Source organism: Melospiza melodia, chromosome 1 (genome assembly GCF_035770615.1).
Source record: "Melospiza melodia melodia isolate bMelMel2 chromosome 1, bMelMel2.pri, whole genome shotgun sequence".
In the NCBI taxonomy this organism is placed as follows: domain Eukaryota; kingdom Metazoa; phylum Chordata; class Aves; order Passeriformes; family Passerellidae; genus Melospiza; species Melospiza melodia.
This window is the reverse complement of record NC_086194.1, coordinates 146,949,270-146,968,867: the sequence shown is the minus strand read 5'-3', so window position 1 is coordinate 146,968,867 and position 19,598 is coordinate 146,949,270. Positions and strand designations below refer to the sequence as shown.

General features: G+C 41.9%; 1 protein-coding gene across 2 annotated transcripts in view; it reads right to left on the bottom strand.

Annotated features, from left to right (window-relative positions):
• Positions 1-19,249, bottom strand: part of RSPO2 (R-spondin 2) — a 100,856-nt gene extending 81,607 nt beyond the window's left edge. Inside the window, exon 1 of one of the 2 annotated variants that reach the window (XM_063171027.1) lies at positions 18,690-19,249. In XM_063171027.1, the coding sequence (XP_063027097.1) occupies positions 18,690-18,783 (94 nt within the window). In that variant the 5' untranslated portion in view covers positions 18,784-19,249. The remainder of the gene's footprint in view (positions 1-18,689) is intronic. The other variant, XM_063171026.1, reaches the window with a different exon arrangement.
• Between the last annotated feature and the right edge of the window lie 349 nt (positions 19,250-19,598).

Below are 19,598 nucleotides of genomic sequence, written 5' to 3'. Positions count from 1 at the left end.
GGTTCCGGGGCACCTGGTGCAGAGACCCTGGTGGGGCCCAGCAAGGAGCTCCAGGTTTCTGCAGGGTTGGAGTGGGGCAGTGGCTGAGCTGAGCCCTCTCTGCATCCTGGCCTGTGCCAGAGGAAGGGCCTGTCCAGGAGCAAGTGCTGAGGGACAGGTTGTCATCTCCTGGGGCAAGTCCAGCTCAATAGAATGGGATTTCTGGAGGAGTGAACATCTCCTGAAAGCAGCTGTGAACTGTGAGTCCAGCCCACACATTTTGTGCACCATGTGGGAGCTTGAATTGATTTAATCTGGAAAAGAGGATCTAAAAAGGGGTCTAAGCTGTCCTTGGCACCCAGTGAAAAGTTTGTTGAGGGTTGATCCATGTTGGCCGTGTTTCCAAGCTCTCCGTGGTGAGGCTGTGCCAGATGAGATGGAAAAAGGCTGGGGAGCTGCTGGACAATGGCTTACACAGGGAAATCCAAGCAAGTGCAGAAATGTATTGCTGAGTTTAGCAACAGGAATGGAAGAACCATTAACACCAATGAAAACTTGCATATTTCTCATAGCCATGGTAAGGAAGAATTGGTACTGGCTGCCCAAGGAAGCATCTGAGTGCCCATCCCTGCAGGTATTTAGAAAACATGCAGATGGAGTGTTTAGGGGTGTGGTTTAATGGTGGACATAGCAGTGCTGGGTTAACAGCTCGACTGATCTTAGAGGTTTTTCCCAAGGTGAATGACTTTATGACTCCATTATATAATGAGGACTCTTGATCAATATTCTCTCTTTCACAAATTTCAAGCAGAAGTCTAATATCTTGACAATACAAGAGGAAAACAGTGCATGGGAAAATTAAAACTGTATTCAAAGACTTCCAATCTTTCTTTCCACGTGCACGCTCCCCACAGATAAGATACACACATTCCAATGTGGAGATCAGGGTTTGGAGGCTGATTTTCCCTGCTGAGCAGCTCATTCATTGCCAACTGAGACCACTACCATCACTTCCAAAATCCTCATGGCAGATGCTATGGTATCATTAAGAATTCATTCTTTCTCACTTTTTAAGTGATCTGAGCAACTCCCAGATTAAATTTGGGAAGGAAAACCAATCCCATATTAAAAGATCATGGCAAAATAGAGCAGCTTGGACTTACTGCTTCATAGAATAGAATTACTTTTTATTATTACTCCCAATGTACAAAAAGTAGCCATTCTCATAACCGAGGAGTCTTCTTTTTCTGTAAGATTTACTGAATAATTCTTCTCATATTCTTCAGTTTGCCCTGTTACTTGCTTCAATGAAGAATACTGAGCTGAAGTTAATAAAGGTACTGGCCTTGCCTGCTTAAGCTGCATCCAGCCAGATGCAACAGGCATCAACATCTAACGTCAAACAGTTGAAATTTCTTAAGGTCTTTTGCTCTTAACCCCAACACAAACCAACAGCAGATGAGCCTTGTCAACAATTTGCTAGTTGCTTAGTACACTCCAACTATCATGTTCTAGGCTGCACACTACATATCTGGTTGGCATTAAAGTGCATAATGAAGAACATATTTGCATCCTGTATTTTTCCAGTTTTAATCACTATATTACAGGCTTAACAGGCTTACAGTTCATGTCAGGAGCCAAATTGCTCTAATAAAATATGAAGCATTTATCTACTGAAAGGCTGAAAAGAGCAAAGTTTGTTTATTGCCAAGTCTGAAACAATGCTAACTAGAGCATGTGTTACCTAATCTCATTCATGCCCATAAGATTTTACATGCTAAGTCTAAACTGAATTAATAAAATTCAGAAACTTGAAGGAAATCCCATTCTCTTATTTTTATTGAGCATTAGTAACAAGCTTGCCTCTGCACTGGAAATAGCCTGTTTTCCAGCTCACTTCAGCTACACCTAAGGCACCTAAGCCTAAGGTAATCTATAATCTATGAAAAATGTGAAAACTACTGGGCAAATCCGCAAAGGAGAACAGTCCTACCAGAACCCAGGAAAAGCACTGGATAAGCAAACACATCCAATGGTTGTAACATTTCATCTGACACTTGTAAACCAATGGTGATATTCTCATTCCACCCAGGTCAGCATAAGATGAGCAATTCATCTCACAGGGCCGGAATTCTCCCTATATCTTTGCCCTAAGAAACTTACTTTGTTTAATTTAAGCAAATTGAAATACTATGCACTAAAGTCTGAGTGTGAGATTCTGACCATTGTGGTGCTTCTAGGAAGAAAGCTTCCAAAGAACATGCCAGACAAAAGCACTAAAAGAAGAAAACACGGAGTGCTGAGGAAAAGATCTTCCAAGTCATAAATATGCGAACAAAAAAAAAGCATGTAGCAGAATGCAAGCAAAACCAAAATACTAGACAACAGAATTTAATTTATTTCTCAGATGTGCAGAGTTTTCACCACTGTAGAGCTGCTGCAAGACTATGCAAGGAGTAAATGTCCCATTTTCCAGAAAAAGAAATGTGGATACAGGACATTTTCTGAACAACTTCACCAAGGTCACATATGCTGAGAATCAGGAAATTAAAATATACTTTCTGTGCACCTGAGAGAGTTCCTTATCACTGCAGTCATCCTGCTCTGAATATTTAGCAAAACCAAACAATCATTGCAAAACCATAATTCATAGAACTCCTTAAAAAACTCAAATTATTAGATTTAAAAACTTCAAAAATTCCTACGAAGTTATATTCCAAGACAAAAATGAACCAATGCAACCACTCTCAAAAAGGACAGGTTTTTTAGATGTTGGGAGAGAAGAAGGTGATATTTTAAATAAATATGGAAATTTTAGTGATATGCTCTGAGAAAATTCTGGATTTGCAGGCAAACAAAAGAGTTCATAGACACTTGGACAAACAGAGAAGGAAGAATAAATGCTATTTATGCTGCCATAGCCACACATGGCTGAGAAGAGGAGCAGAAAACAATTTAACTAGAAAGGGGAAGGTAGAAGAGCAGAATAGGTGTCTTTAAACATAGTAGAGAAACACTAGATTGAAAAATTAGAACTCTGAAAATATGAAAGTATCTGATTTAGAAAAAGATACATGAAAAATACAACTCAAACTGAATGTTTCCACACTCACAAACCTACACTTAGCTGCAGGACATCACTTTAATTCAATCCAACATCCCTGAGCTTTATACCCTGCTTGTACTCTCCACATTCAAAACATCCACCAAACCTTCTGTCATCCTCCCTGTTGTCAACCCCAGGCACCAGAGTCTGAAACTTCAAAGATGATGGACCAGACTTAGAAATCTTGAACTAGAACAGATGGAGCATATTTGCTTTTCAGATGTATTCATATTGCTATCTCCACATCTTGCAGGAATAGTATTAAAAATGAAATTAAATGTACTAGCTGCTGTATTTCAGATCCACTTAAATCACAGCAGGCTGGGTGTCACCCTGAAAAATGGCACTTAATGACTACTGGGCTTTTTTAAATTGAAATGAGAATTCCCTCGTAAAGAAGATAAAAATGTATTATATTTACCTATGTACTCCAAGTGTTTACCATTCAGTACATTTCAAGCAGAAATTAGAATTAGGATTTGGCAAGGGCCTATTGATTTTTTTTCCCCATGATTCCATGGAAATGCAAATACTGTCTTAAAACCAGACATGTCATGTGTTTCTAAAAAACTAAAAGTTACTTGGCTGACATTACACAGCTTACATTTGCAAAGTGAATAATGAGAGACTGGAGAATTAAAGAAAAGAGAGTGGAAGCCCTGAGGAGGCAAAGACAAAAATGGTATCTCCTTATATTCTTAATACAAGAAATATACATTTCTTAATTTTGGGAGTACCTTAAATTTTTTAAGCTATGTTTCCACTTTAAGATAAGGTAAATTTAAGTGTTCAGCTTAGTAACTCTAACTGTGGGCCTCTTTGAGATATCCTCATTTCACAGCCCAGTTCTGAGGTATCTGATAACATAGTTACCTCAGTTTGGAAGGAAATAAAATATAATTTGGGGGATTTTTTGAGAATACATAGATTCTTCATATAGCAATTAAATCAGACTGCTGGAAATACCTACCTTCAATTGAAGAGCTCCATCCTTTGTATCTGAAAGTTTAAATGTCAGGATAAAACCCCATTAAATACTTTCAGACACTCACCTAGTAATGAAGAGAGGCAGTAGTAGTTTCTGCACCCTGCAGAGCACTGATGCAGAGTCAAACAGATTTTGCTATCTCAGTTCTGACAGACATGACAGCACAAAAGACTTCATATTAGATAGAGCAAGCACTTTCTAAAGCACCTAAATCATTGCCATGAATGCAATGTTCTACATGCTGGAGTGTGTTCAGCCAATAAACATGGAGGCAGGAAACTTATTTATGTGCTTATTATCCTTCATAATAACCATATAAATGCCTAGAGATTAACACTCTAGGACCTGTTAGCCATGCATATCACTGATATAATTTAAACTGCATTGTGATAAAACAGTACCCTCTACACCAGAGGTACTGAGGCACTGAAGGGAAAGACAGACCTGCAGTGCCTGCTTGAGCTGATCAACATTTATTAAAAAAAAAAAAAACAGAGAGAGGAAAAAAACTTGTACCCACACATGCAAATCTGTTATGGGGTGGTGGGGTAGAAGAATCTGGTTTTAAACACACTGACCAGCTCTGTTGGTAAGAGAACCAGGCACCTTGGATTCAAATTTCATGCTCTCACCACTAAACCACAATCCCTGCAGAGCATTTAAGTAAAGCTGTAAAATGGAACATCAAACAGCAAATGCAAAGCTGTAGGATGTACTTGAATATTATCAAGAGCATTCAACTAATCAGATTTCATCTTAGCTAAAAATACATAAACAAAAGAAAAATTATTCCACACAGTAGAGTATGATGGGGATCTCTACATGATTACTACAAGGACAGTGTTTCTGTTACAAATGAAGAATGAATGAAAAAAAGGAAACAAATATATAAAAAGCAGTGATAACCTTGTTTGTGGCTAAACAAAATGGTTAAATCTTAGTTACAATTTCATAATTTAGTGGTATGAGATGCAAATGCAAAAGAAGGTTAACTCTAAATAGTTCTGACATTTAATCATTGCAATCTAAGTCTCTTGAGAGACATGCTATTCCTCCACAGCACTGCATTTCATTGTGTGCTTTTTCTCAGTACATATCTACCAAACTCAACTGTGACTCAAGGTATTTTTAAGATCAAGCCCATGCTATGCTGAACCCCAAAAATATAAACTCAATTAACATTTTGTACAGAAAAGAAACTTTTCAACAAAAATTTTACATGGAAATCTTTATACTGACCAAAAGCATTGCTCACTCCAGCAGCAGTCAGTGCTTTAGAGGAAGGTATCAGAAACCTCCTGTTGGTAAAGGCAAATTTATCTCCCAACTAAGAATATTCCCAGTCTGTGATGCTCAAGTCTATATCTAGAAGCATGAGATTAAGTAATTCCTCTAAAAACCCTATAATTTTAATTTTAAAATTTGTAATTTTTTACTGCTATGTAGAAGTATTACCTACTTTACCTTTCAATAGTCAGACTTCAGATTTAGCAGGAATGGCTGTAGGGGCCTGCTGTGGTGAACATCTGTCTAGCTGCATAATGTTGGCACAACAGTCATTTAATTTTCTTCAACCCCTATCTCAATTCTGTAGCAGACTTGAATAAAACAAGAATATCACTTGTGACTTGTTTTTTCAGAGTTACTAAGCATCTCCAGTTGTCATTCTCATTTATTTCATTTTGTAACCCCAGGACTCCATTTCCACACCTATGAGACACCCATCACTTCAAAGAGGTGCATGGGAAAGCACTCTGAGCACTCTAAAACACTATCACAAAACAGAGGAACACATGATTTTTCAAAGACACAATCACAGTAATCATGTTATTAAGAATAAGGTCACTGGGTTTGCCAACACCACATAATCAGAAAGCAAATACCATGGTGGATGAGGTACCATTGCTACCAACTACTCCACTGGGTCTTCTCTTGGAATTGGAAGTGTCAGTGCATGTATTTTTTGAAGCTGTCCACATCTATGGATATTAATTACACGTGTAGCTGCTTATCAGCCAGAGTGCATACACTGAGCTCCCAGCAAAGATAAAAGCAACAGAATGCAGATGAAAAAAATGTTGACTTTAGTAATTAGAAAAAGCCAGCTGCAGCTAATAAGGAGAAGGAATGTTAAACTGAGACCTTTTAATTTTTTTTTTTAAACTTACTACATCTGAGACACAGAAGCCAAGTAAATCACTGGACTCTTTCACTCTATGACTGCTGGTAGAGAACTGTGCATAGAAAAACCACTGTAGCTGATCTGGTAGGAACACAAGCCCTAAATGGAGGTCTTCGTTCAGGTCAAGCTTTGGCAAATTCTAATCCTTCTCAGGTGACATTACATGTATTCAACCACATCCAGTTGATCTCTTCAAATATTTTCCTTCCTCTCCTCCTTAAGCCTTCCAGAGTGTGTTTAAGTAGCACAGACTAATGTTATTTTACCCAATGAGCCTCATGTTACATAAGGCTCAATATGCAGCAGTTTCACTTAGTTACTGCTTGGAAAGCAGTTAGAGAAAAGCCTCTTCCAAAGCTGAAATAAACCCCTACATATTGATGCCACTGCTAATTACAATAACTGAAATAAAAGTTGAAAGCAGCAACACTTTTTCCAGGAGTCTGATGAAAGAGTTAAATTAAAGAGTTCTCAAATACAGCATCAGCAAATTGACAACAAGATCCCAGAGCAAGCACCATTTCAGGAATAGCCACTGTGCCTGAGAGAGATTGACATCATCCCCAGATTTACAACAAAATGAGGGAGACCAGAGTTAGGTCTAGTATCTTAATTATTACATTCACAATACACTCTTTGTTATCTGTAAATATTACAGATAACAGAGAAGAAAAATGGGGGAGCAAGGAACTGATGGGATAGAAAACCACCAGGACATAGAATCCCATTTTTATGACAACCAGTGCTACTGCTAAATACTAAGAATCTTCTTTTGGTTGATTTTAGTATTCCAACAACATTAAGGGGATTGCAACTGTGCATGATTCTGTCACTTATCCTAAGGATTTCTAAAAGGAATGAATTGTCTGTTTCCTCTCCACAGCTGGCTATTACTAAAAAGAAAAAAGCAGGCTCAAGCCAGGTACCCAATATATTTCCCAACTCTCTTTCACAGAATGGCTGAAGTTGGAAGGAACTTCTGGAGGTTAAAAAGAACCATTTGGTCCAATTGTCCTATTCAAGTAGGGCCAGACCAATGCAGCTGCCCAGGACCACATGTGGATGACTTTTGAGTATCTCCAAGGACAGAGACTCCACAACCTCTCTGGACAACAATATCAGTACTCAGTGACGCTCACTGTAAAAAAGTCTTTCCTGATGTTCAGAGGGTACCTTCTGTGTTTCAGTTTGTGCTCATTGTTTCTTGTTCTGTCACTGAGCACCAGGCAAGAGCCTGGCCCTGACCTAATTGCACCCTCCCATTCAGCTCCGTTGATGAGAACCAGAACCCCTTTGTGCCTTCTCAGGGCTGAACAGTCCCAGCTCTCTCAACCTTTCCTCACAGGAGAGATGCTCCAGTCCAATAATCATCTTCGTGTTCTTTTGTTGAACTCTCTCTAGTGCTGAGGAGCCCAGAGAAGGGCTGAGTTTGAAAATCATGTGTTATTCTATTTTGTGATAGTGTTTTAGAGTGCTCAGAGTGTTTTCCCTCTGAAGCGATGGGCGTCTCATAGGTGTGGAAATGGAGTCCTGGGGTTACAAAATAGTCACCATAGCTGACTAAGGGGGAATGATGCCCTGCTGGCAATCCAGAACCCCAGGAGCCTTCCTTGCAGCAGGGGAACATTGCTGGCTCACGCTCAGCACAGCACCCACCATGTCCCCCAGAGCCCTCCCTGCCAAGCTCCTTTCCTGCTGATTGCCCCCCAGCCTCCAGTGATGTCTGGGGCTGCTCTTTCCCAGGTGCAGGGCTCTGAATGTCTTGTAGAACTTTGGGAGGTTTCTTTTGATTTCTCCAGCTTGTTGATATCCCCTGGGCTGGGGGTATTTTCCAGAATACTGCTGGCACAAGATGCAATTAACAAGACATTTTTAGCAGAAGAACAGACAGTATAATCCTCTTCTTGTACTCAAAGCTGAGCAGAACTAGATTCCCTCTGATATAATACACAAGTCTTTGTCTTGGGTCGCAAAAGAGATGGATAGAGCATATACAGCACAAATGCAGAACAATAACAGAAAAAATGGTCTTTCTTGCTCAAAGAGATATGGATGAGGATGAACACTAATCTGAAATAGAGAAAATACTTATTTTTTGTGCAAGTACATGCCCTCAGCACAGAGGGGCTAAATAATCCAGGGGATATGGATGAATCTGAGAATCAAAACTACAGATCAGATGCCCAGCTTTGTCCACTAATAAAAAAGGTTATTGTATGCCTCTTCTTCTTCTCCATGTGTCAGTTTTATTTACCTGAATCCTTCAAAAGGAGTATATATATTTTTACTACTTCACATCTGTACAACACTAGACTAGGTGGTCTACAAGTTCTGTTCACCTAAACATAAGATTTTGCAGATTTTCTTCTCAGTTTCACACCACACATTTTGCATCAAAGAAAATCATAGTTGCTACTTCTATAAGAATCTCCATTAAAAAACCCAAACCAACCAAAAAAAAAAAAAAAAAACAAGCAAAGAAACAGAGTAAAGTGGAATCAAAGTAAGCTTTACAGAAAACCAAAAAAAGTAACTTTAAACACTACAAAAAATATTGGAGATCCCTCTCATTTTAATTCCTAACTACAGCCATAAGCATTTCCTAAAACTAAATTCCAAAACAACTTTGAAGGCTACAGACAAAATTCAGCAAACTCTGCAACTAATAAAAGAATTATGATAACTACTTGGAATTCTGCAGTTCCATTATAGCTAAAAAGAGAAATCATGACCCAGCGTCAGCTCAGCATCAGCAAAGATGCTGCATTCCAGCATATTGCAATAGCGCTGTAAGAAATAGAGCTGGAAACTAAAGCACCTGTCTAGAAGCACCACTTCAATTAGATACTGACATTATTTACATCCCTACTGCCATAAGATTTCACACTGGAAAGCTGTTTATCATTTACAGAAAGGAAGAATTTATCTTCTGTTACCATTTTCATGGATGTATATATATATGATGAGTATGCATATGAACATACATATGAACATATGAGCCACAAGCTTTACAGGTAGGAAGACAAAAAAAACCAGATAGATTTGCTTCTGACATTCTCAAGGTACCCTCTTACCAGGGAGGCAGAATTCCCAACACTGAACCATGTCAGGTAAAACCAAACATATAATGTATGATAATGACTGTATGCACGTACAATCCTTATTTGCTGAACAACTTAAAAAAGACCAAGACAGATGCATGCAGGCCAGGCATATTTTGCACGGCCCAGGAAAGAAACTTAAGTTGAAGAACTGTCCTGCTGCCACAGGAGTACATCACAACAGCAAAGGCACACAGCTACCCTACTCCAAAAGGTGCCTTCCCTCAGATGTCCCTCAGAGAGTCAGCTTTCCCTGCACTCAACAAAGTAGGGGAGAGAACGCTGACCATTTTGGAGGAGATAGGAGAGCAAATTTAGAGGTAGAATCCCCTCCTGAGAATGTCCCCAGTGAAAATAAAACACATAACCTGATGCCAACTAATAAATAAGCAAATGCTCTCTGAAACGCTCTTTAGGTTTAGGTTTCTTGCAAGACTGAAACATCTCAGATCAGAGGCTGGTTGTAAGTATTGTACAATAATTGCTAAAAGCTTTATTAAAACTGAAACCAGCAGCTGCAGTGTTGTGCTGTGAACAGAACCTCGTGTGCAAAGTGATTGTGCCAGCTTACAGTTACTCTTGCTGAGTCAAAACTGAACCCGTGCCCATCACATTATTAGTGTGCGTTGTGTAAAATGAGATGTGAACCAAGTCTGAACTAGCTCACATGAAGGGACAAAGAACATGCCTGCTATGGGAAGGGAATCCAGGCAGATTTCTGATTTCTGCTCTGGTGACCTTAGTTCAGAGTCTGTCATGTCAGCAGGATCAGCACTGCAGGGCCTCAGCTCAGCTGGGATGCTCAAGTACCATCTCAATATAGATAAAGCAAAAGATGATGGAACTTTAGTGCCCATTCAAAAGAGTCACAGCCACATGCTTGGCAGTGGAAACACTAAGTTGGAAGGTTTATAATAAAAACATATGGTATCTACCAAAATTTTTGAGTAATTCCAGAAAGAAGGGCAAATCAGTAACATCTATCTTTAATAAGCACAGCTGCTGTTTCAGTTGTTTCCATCTTGCCCATAATGTTTTGGTATGGATGTGATGGGTGTTGTCAGTGCTGCTATACACGTGCAGATGAATCTGTGCATGCACAACAGCCATTTGTCTGATGTGGCCAGTTTGGGGTTTTTTTGGTATTCCAAAGGTGGCAACCATACGCTGAGAAGACCATACATTACTGCAGAGCGTATGTTTGGGTGCAACATATTTCAGCCAGCATTTCAACTCGAAAAAGAAAATAATGTGCTTGGATCAGGAAGTTTTTATTTTATGGCAGCACTGCACAAATACATTTGTCCCTTTGCAGTGTAAAAGCAGTGCAAGTCTTCCAAGATAAAAAGGCACAAACACTGTCTTCATTGCTGCACATGGTCTGCTTTGCAGTTAGTGCTCATGCAACTGTCCAGTGATCAAAAAAAAAACCTTAAAAGCCAACATCACAAACATTACTTAGCTTCAAATCCCTTCCTCCACCTCACTACATCCATGTTTGGGTTCAGTTTTCATCACAATGGAGAAAATCTTGACCATACTCACAAAAAAAAATAGATAAAAATTTTTGCAAGGTAAATTTCATACTCAGTCCCTAAACCATATGCTTTTGATTATTTTTAGATGTAAATCCTAGAGAGAAAAAATATTTTTACAAACAGAAAATCACAGTAAAAGTACTTTCATTTTTGGATATATGTTAATTGTACATGAGATTTGCCATTATCCTTATCAAATCACACACAACTCCAATGAAAGTGTGAGGGGTGGGGAGGGTGGTGTTTGAAACAAAATTACAGAACTGCACACATCTTCTAAATATTCTGTGTGTAACTTGCAATTCCTTATATTTCCCTAGTTACAGTCTTATAGCCATCCCATAATATCAACAAAAAAGGAAGGAATGGAGACAACATTTCCTCACAGAAGGACAAAATCTTAGAGATACATCAAGTACTTGGCTCTACTGAAATCTGTATTTCAAAAAGAAATGCATAACAGATTAATTACTGAAACAAAGAGCATGAAGGGTTTTTGTACTTCTCACCAGATCTTAAAAACCACCCATTGATCAGATAATCAAGGTACCTTAAATACTAATTGCTTCTCTGCTTTCCCATAAAAATTAATCTCTTCCCCACACTATAGTTCCATTCCTTCTTTTATATCCTTTTGCACATTCAAGTCCACAAACAAGAGGAAATTTCAGAAAATTTAACTGCCAATCTTTCATATGCTGTCCACTAAAAAAAACTTTAAGCTTAAATTTGAATTTAAGTAACAAGCACTTGCATCAAGATAGGATAAGATTAAAGCAGAGCTATACAAGCTCACTGGAGTGTTTCATTCAGGGGTATTTAGGTGGAAACACAAGGATGAGACAGTGTCATCTCTACACATCCAGAAGATGCTAGCAGCTTCTCCATGGACCACAGTTTGACAGACAAAGGTCAGAGATGTGTGCAGCTCTTTGAAATCAAAGTGCTAAGGCATAGAAATCCCAAAGTAAGGACATACAACTAAAGTCTCAAATCCTTTTAGGCTCAGAGGAAAATCTACAGAGGAAAATATCATATTCCATCATTTCACAGGAGTTACACTTGTCATCTCCATTCCATGTTCAGAACACAGGTTTCACACCAATTAGGTATTTTGAAATAGTATTATGTATAAATACCAATTTATTTCAATTCCTCCATCCCACCCATGCCCTCCACTGCAGCAACTTCATCAGAAAAGTGACATTAGAGAATTGGCAAACTTATGCTTTCACTCTTGCCTTTCCTGTGCTTTACACTGTGCTGTATCACCATCTGCCTTTTTGGGGCAAACAGAGCAGAGACCACCACCCTGATCCATTTCAACTTCATTTCTCCTCAGAGTTTCGAAAAGTATTAGCAGAAATTGACAGGACCCCCACACAGGGAGAGTAAAGCGGCACAGCTGGAATTCAAGTCATACTTACAAGGGCCCTCACTGCCCACAGATATGCAAAACTCAACAAGGGTAACACTGAAGTCTGACCAGTAAGTGGTCACCATGGGTGGAGCTGCCTGGACAAAGCCATCGAGTAGGCAGGAAAGAGAGCTCTGCATCTGCCCTGGGGTGCTCACCAGCAGCAGGATCCAAGTGACACTTCAACACCTCCCTTCCTAAGATGTACTTGTTAGAATCCAAGTATCAAAATGTGATACCAAGTCTATTCCATCTTCTATGCCAAAAATAACTTGGGAACAGGTTTAAACCCACCACTGCTGTCCCAAAAAGTGATAGATTTACTCCTCTTGCACAAAATTGCTTTGCAGCACCACACTGACACCAAAGCATTACATCTGCATTACTACAAATACAACGAGTATACAAACCATGGCAGCACCTAATTTCAGTTTCTAAAGTAGTCCATGATGAAAGGATCAAGCTGTTACATTTGTGCCTTACCAACAGCCAATACTTATGAAGTCATGCTCTTCACTAAGAAAAGGATTAGCAAACACTTGGAGCCTAGACAAATACAGAAGGTTCTCCAACTGTGCCTGAACAAAACTTTGAGGTGAAAAGAAAAGGCATGCTTGAGGAACTGAATTTATTAAAAAATACCTGAAACTAAATCAATCTCTAACACAGGAGAGACAAGAACTTTCAGGGACTGTATCTGTTAAAGTTAAGAGCTGCACCAACATTTAATTTTAATATAGGTAGTGGATCCTTTCTCATTAAAGGCTGATTTCAATTTAGTACAGGGGCTAACACTAAAGACATATACAGCTGAACCACACTTCAATTACAGATAAAGGTAATTAAGTAACTTTATTTAGTTAGGGGTATGCTTTATCTGATCAAAGGCAGGCATCTACCATGGGATGAGTTAAATTGTACCAATGGTTTGATGGACTGCACCAAGTAGATCAATCATAAAAGAACACATAGACCTTCATGTTCCAGATAGTTACCTGTAGTCACATGAATCCCTCCCCAGAATTCAAAATCAAGGATGCATTTTTGGAAAGGATGTTATGGTAAGTTATAAGCTTTCAAGTTTGGAGATATGGTAAGTTGGGCAATGTTTTCAGCCTGTGATGATTTGCAGGTTTGACTAGACAGTCCCTCTAGTTAGCTTAAGGTTTTGTTATTAAAAAAAAGCTAGATTATCAGAAATGAAATGCAGGCCTCCATGGGGTAGTCAGAGTCTTGGCAGAAAGAGCAAGAGAAAGACAAAACCCAACAAAGAAAACAGCCCTTTATATCTTTATTCTTTGAATTTTAATCACAAACACCTCTTCCACTTTCTACCTTTTAAATAATTTCATATTTTCCATATTTTAAAGGCAGCTTACGTAAACAACACAATGCTAACATACTTTAACATAGTAATTATGCTGGCCTGTATCTTGTAAATGACACATTGAATTGAGAAACTGCATTCTTGCTTTTATCATCATAATGCCCCCATACTAGTGTAAAAACTCCCTTTCAGTATCTGTCATGCATTTTGAGCCGCTTTAGTGAGAGTTTTCATCCAAGCCTTATAAAATCCCCTCCATCCCCTAAAAGGGGAAAATATACAGTTAAGACAAGTTTATCAAGCATACAAATCTAAGTTCTTTATCATAGTGTAAATCTTACAGAGGGTTTTAGCACAAAAGCAGGGACACAGACCTCAAGGTCTGATCAGGCACACCCATCTAGCCCAGCATCCTAAACCCAAGTGACCCATAATGGGACCTAAAGGGGTGGATGCAGGCAAGGAAAAGCACACACAGCCCAACACTGTGCCAGAACATGTCCCCCAATTCTAGCTCCCCCAGTAACAGGTCTTGGGACACCTAAAGGTGCCAAATGCACAGGACCTGCCCCAAGATATTCTGCCCAGCCTCTGCTGGCTAAAGAGAGTCACGTACATACCAAGCCCAGAAGGAGATGTTTTAAATATTATAAGCAGCACTAAAAACCAACTTTGGGAAGCTGAATCAAACACCCTAACCTTAGAGGTCTATTTTGACAGTGAATCCTGCTCTTGGTGCTTTGAGCATTCTCCTGCAAATCTTCACAATCTGTTTGAGCATTGCTTATCCTCAGTAACACTGACTGCATCATTAGCTAGTTTAGTATTCAGTCATTCACACAGAAATTTTGATTTCCGTCAGTTTAAGACAGTAATAAGTGTAAATAGCCAAAAGTTTAAAAGTTGTGACTTTTCAATGGTTACAGGGTTTGGATATTCTATTGCTGTAGTAACAATGTATGTATAAAGAATGATCAGTAACTATCCTAAGTACAGGCCTGAGGAACAGAAGCTAGGTTCCAAAGCATTTCTCCAGACCATGAGTGCCTGGTAAATTACCACTTGTGTTAGCACAACTCAGTTCTTTCACAGGTTCTGTTACAACTGCTTAATGTCACACCTGAGAAAAAAAAAGTGTCTCAAAGTACTGCTTCCACATAAAATTTTAAGTCTTAACCTGGAGATAAAAAAGTTAACTGTCCTTCAAACATAAAACATGTTTCAACCTCAAAGAGAGGAGATAGCTAATAACAGCTAGGATATTTGGATAATGCTAGACATTAAAAGTCATGTAGTATGACATTTTTGAGATAAATTTCTCTTTAGGAGCTAGTACAGTCCTTGTAAAAGTAGATGTGGTATTTATTTCAGTCAAGTTTATCCAACAGAGTTTCTTTTTCTCTAATGTGTAAATCATCTATCTTTCCCAAAGCTTGACCATACAATCCAGCTGAGACAGGTTCCAAGATTATCCCAGGTAGATACCTTGATAGGAAAGCTAAATCACAATCCCCAATATCCAAGCAGGTTTTTATTCTAGTTGAAAATCCATGTAACAATTGCCTATAATAAGAACAGGTTTGTAGTCAGGATTCCCATCTTCTATTAAGATGATAAAAATTTAATTGACATATTTTTGAACCCAGTGAATGTGCCCCTCCATATATTCATATTCTTCAATAAATGCTGTGCACAAAGCTGTATTGAGGTCTGAGAAACACTGGGAAATTTCCTGCCCCAGGCACTCCTCCTGTTTCCACCTGTGTATATTTTGCCATCACCACTGTCACTCCTTAGTCACTCATGGCCACAGGTGTTCCTCTTTTATGTACCTCTAACACAGAGTGTAAGCATGTAGGAGATAAGTATTCACCTTAGCCCTCATGACACTCCATGAATAGGGCCTGAATGGAAAGACACAGGTTTTGAGTACTTGGACACTGTGGTTTTACAGCCACGGGTTTTGAGTACTTGGATATAAACAACTTCTGGTTTAACTGTGTGAATGTGTCCCATTCGCATTTTTTATTACTCCAACATTGGTCTTACGAACTGTAGAGAGCCTCTCTGTGGACTCCTGAGTTTCCCCATCAATGCAGGCACTGACTGCTATCATATTGACTTTTTTCCCCTTGGGGAATTTTGTTAGGATCTGGTGTTTGATGGCTGTTTATAATGATCCCTATATTCTCTTCTGTCGAAACTTTTGCAGAATACCATCATGCCACCCTGAGAGTCTCCATTCCCATGCACCCCCATTTTACCCTGTGGTACTCTTTGGAAAAGTTGTTTTCATTACATCTCAAAGGGGAAAACACACTGGTCTTTCATGTACCCTGTGATATTCAGTGAAATGCTAAGACATGAAGCTGCCCATCTTATAATGATTGCTAAAGAGAAATCTGAAAAATAAATATAAATTTTTATTGAAGAAGGCTTACAAGAGAAACAAAAAGCCAAGTTATACAATTCAAGAAGAAAAGGAAAGATTAGGCTAAACCAGCTGTGATATTACACCACCCAGCTTTCAGCTAGGCAACCCTTAAATGGCTTTTCAAATATCTCCTGCAGGAAAGGCAAAAAGGCCTCAATTCTGCTCAGGGCAGCGACTTCCAGAGGGAGAATTTGGTGAGGTGTTTTAAGGAAAGTAAGGTTCTGTTCTGACCAACTATGCAAAGCAATATTCTAATGAGCTGAAAAAGTAACTAAGAGCAGCAGTGGAATAAGTAGAGCCTGTTGATTATTACGTGTTTATCAGAAAAAAAATTAGTGAAGTGACATTAACTAGCAAAATGCAAATCAGTGCAAGGTAGGAACCACTTTCTAAACCTTATTTTATCATTCTGCTTCTACTGCAATGTTGCAAGCCTTGATTTGGGAAAGGGTTGCAAGCAGATGGAAAATGAGGAATCCTGGGAACATCTCCCCAATTTTACTTAAGTCTTCTTTACTAGAGTATTCTACACCAGCAACAAATCCAAGCAAACGCCAACACAGGCATATACACTTAAACTTTATTGTACATTTAGCTGCTTTAAAAAAATCAGCTACACATGATATTTGCCCATAATTCCAGACGGAATGTAATTGATTCCTACCACACACGAGACTTAATCTATGCCAAAAATTGTAGTTCATTAAGAAAACGATATTATGGAGCATCTGAGATCATGTAACAGACAAAACAGAATGCCAGAGAACTTTTAACTGCCAGTACCCCACAGTGACTGCCTGATTATTTGCAGATGGGATACGGAAAAATTGTGAAATTATTGGAATTTTGAGTCATGTACGAAAGCATTACTTCAGACTGGATGTGTCATGACAAATACCTATTATAATTTTAATACATTCTTAGATTGTGCTTTCAGTGCTTAGAACTAGCTATGCTTACTTCTTTATACTTATTAACTGAAAAAGACTGCATTCTTCAAAGCCCAAAACAAAACCCATAGGTGATGGCACAAAATAGAACCAGTAAGTCAACTGTCAATACTGATCGCATTTATCCAATAATTAAACTAAAAACTAATTTAAATCAATCTCCTTTGAAAAAGCCAACTGTTCAACAAGCACAACAATTGGTCTAGGATCAATCAGTGAACATGAGATCAATTAAAACCAGCTTAAGTTTTTGTAAGAGGACAATTCACACAACTTGAGTTAGATGTCTATTCATTTCAGTACTCCCACAATGCAGCCCTTAAGCTCTGTTGTAAAGCAGAAATACCACTATCACCCTCCGCTGTCTAGCCAGCACTCTAAGTAGTTCCACATTTAATTAAAGACACAGTATACCCTTTGTTAGCACAGATAGTCTGGTCACTTTAAAGGACTGCTATCGTTTTAGCCACACACACACATAAATTAAACTCTGGAAATCATCAAAACCAAACTGCCTTACGATTTTATTTGCACCTACTCTGAAAGAGATATACGCACAAAAGCGCAAACTATTTTCTTCACACAGTTTTATTACTATTTGTAGCAGCTTAACACTGGAGATGTTAAGTCCCTCCCCTTCCAAATAATACCACTAAAAGTGCAATCTTTCAGAAATTGCTCAGCAGCTTGAGCCACCTGATTTTCAGCGAACTTTAGAAATGTGAAGAGGATGCATGGCCAAGAAAATAACAGCAAAAGGGACAGAAAATATTAATTCATAATATGTGGATAATGAAACATTTTATAATAAGGTGAACCTCCCCACCACTCAAAAAAAAAAAAAAAAAAAAAAGTAAAAAAGCAACAGCCGAAGCCTCAGCCAGGCTGCCAGCCGGAAGGCGCTGCAGTAACCTCTCCGTCCACACGGGAGCTGTACTGGCATATTGCACCGCTCCAGCTCAGAGCTCCGGCATCCCGACATCAGCGTTTAGGGAAACCGATGGAGCCCCAACGCACCGTTTATGTCTTTTCCTCAAAGGCATCCGCACGTTTTCAGCAGAGCACTGCCCCGGGCGCTGGGCACGGCGCAGCGCTCTCCAAGCCCCGCGGGAAGGGCACGGCGGTACCGGAGGATGGAGGGGAGAAGCCGCCTCTCTGCCTCGGAAATGTCCACGGAAAGCAGCTTCCAAGTCCGTCCCGTGGACACGCCACTCTAACTGCGCGGGCTAACAGCGATCCCCGGCAGCCGCGAGCCGCTGGACCAGGAGCGACGGCGACATGAGCGATGTGCCCTGCCCGCCTCGGGCAGCTCCCAGCGAGACCCCGGCTCCACCGGCCCCGGGGAAGGACACGCCGCGGGGGCCGGGGGCAGCGCGCCTACAGCTCGGCACTCCCGTCCCCGGCTGCCCCGGGCTCCGGCCGGTCCCTTCCCATCGGAGCTCGCGTCCACGCCGCTCCTCCCGCTCCCGGCTCGCCCTCCGCGCAGGACGGCGGCGAGCAGCCCCGCGGAGCGGTGGCCGGGCGGGCACGGCCCCGCGCGCGGCTCGGCCCCGCCACCGCCCCACGTGCCCGCGGAGCCGGAGCGCGGCTCACCTGCCGGGGAGCGGCCCTGCCCCGCGGCTGCCCCGGCCGGCGTCCCGGCTGAGCCGCCGGCGCCACTCACTCACCTCTTTTGCTGCGTCTCCAGCGGCCGGGCTGGCAGTGGCCGTAATCCATGCAGTTCAGGATGACCAAGGCAAAGGAGAAGAGGCGAAACCGCATCCTGGGCCGCTGGGTGGGCAGCCTCCTCCGGCGGCAGCGAGGGGCGGCGAGGCCGGCGGCGTGCGGGGCGAGGAGGGGCCGGCGGAGGGTCGCGGGGCAGCGGCTGCCGCTGGGGACCGCAGGAGTTTACACGCTTCTCGCCGCCCTTCTCGGGCGCTGCGAACTCACCGCCGCTTCCAGCATCTCCTCTGTGCTGCGGGGAGAGAGAGGTGAAAAGCCTGGACCCGGGCTCTCTTGGTCCTCCACTGCTCTGGCTCTCCCCAAAAACAAACAGACAGAGAAAAATCACAGCCCGTGTCGGGGCAGGAGCGGGACCGCGGAGCGGAGTCACCGAGAGCCCCAAGCCCGTCCCACGGCGGCGGGCGAGCGCTGCCGCCGGCCCCGCGCTCCCCGGGACGGGCTGTCAGCCGGGGCACAGCGCTATTTATCCCGGCGCGGGGCGCTCCCCGCCCACACGCGCTCAGGTCGCGGCACGGCGGGGCGAAGCCGTCCCCCCCTGCCTCCCGCGGCCGCCCCGTCCCGCCGCCGGCTCCCGAGCGCGGCTCCGCTCCGCGGGGCAGCCCCGGGCGGGCTCGGCGGGGCGGGCGGCGGGGGCTCCCGGGCACATGCAGGCGGTGTCCGCGCTGGGCCCCCCCGCCGCCCGCTCCCTTTATGCGGCGCGGCGGGGCCGTGCGGGCTCCGCGGGGATGCGCGGGGCCCGGTACGTGGGTGGTGCCGGCCCGGCCCTCCCGCCGCACGGCCCTGGCGCCGCCCGGCCCGCGCCCCCGCCTCCGCCGGGCCCTAACGCCGGCCGGCCCCAGAGCCGCTGATGCTTT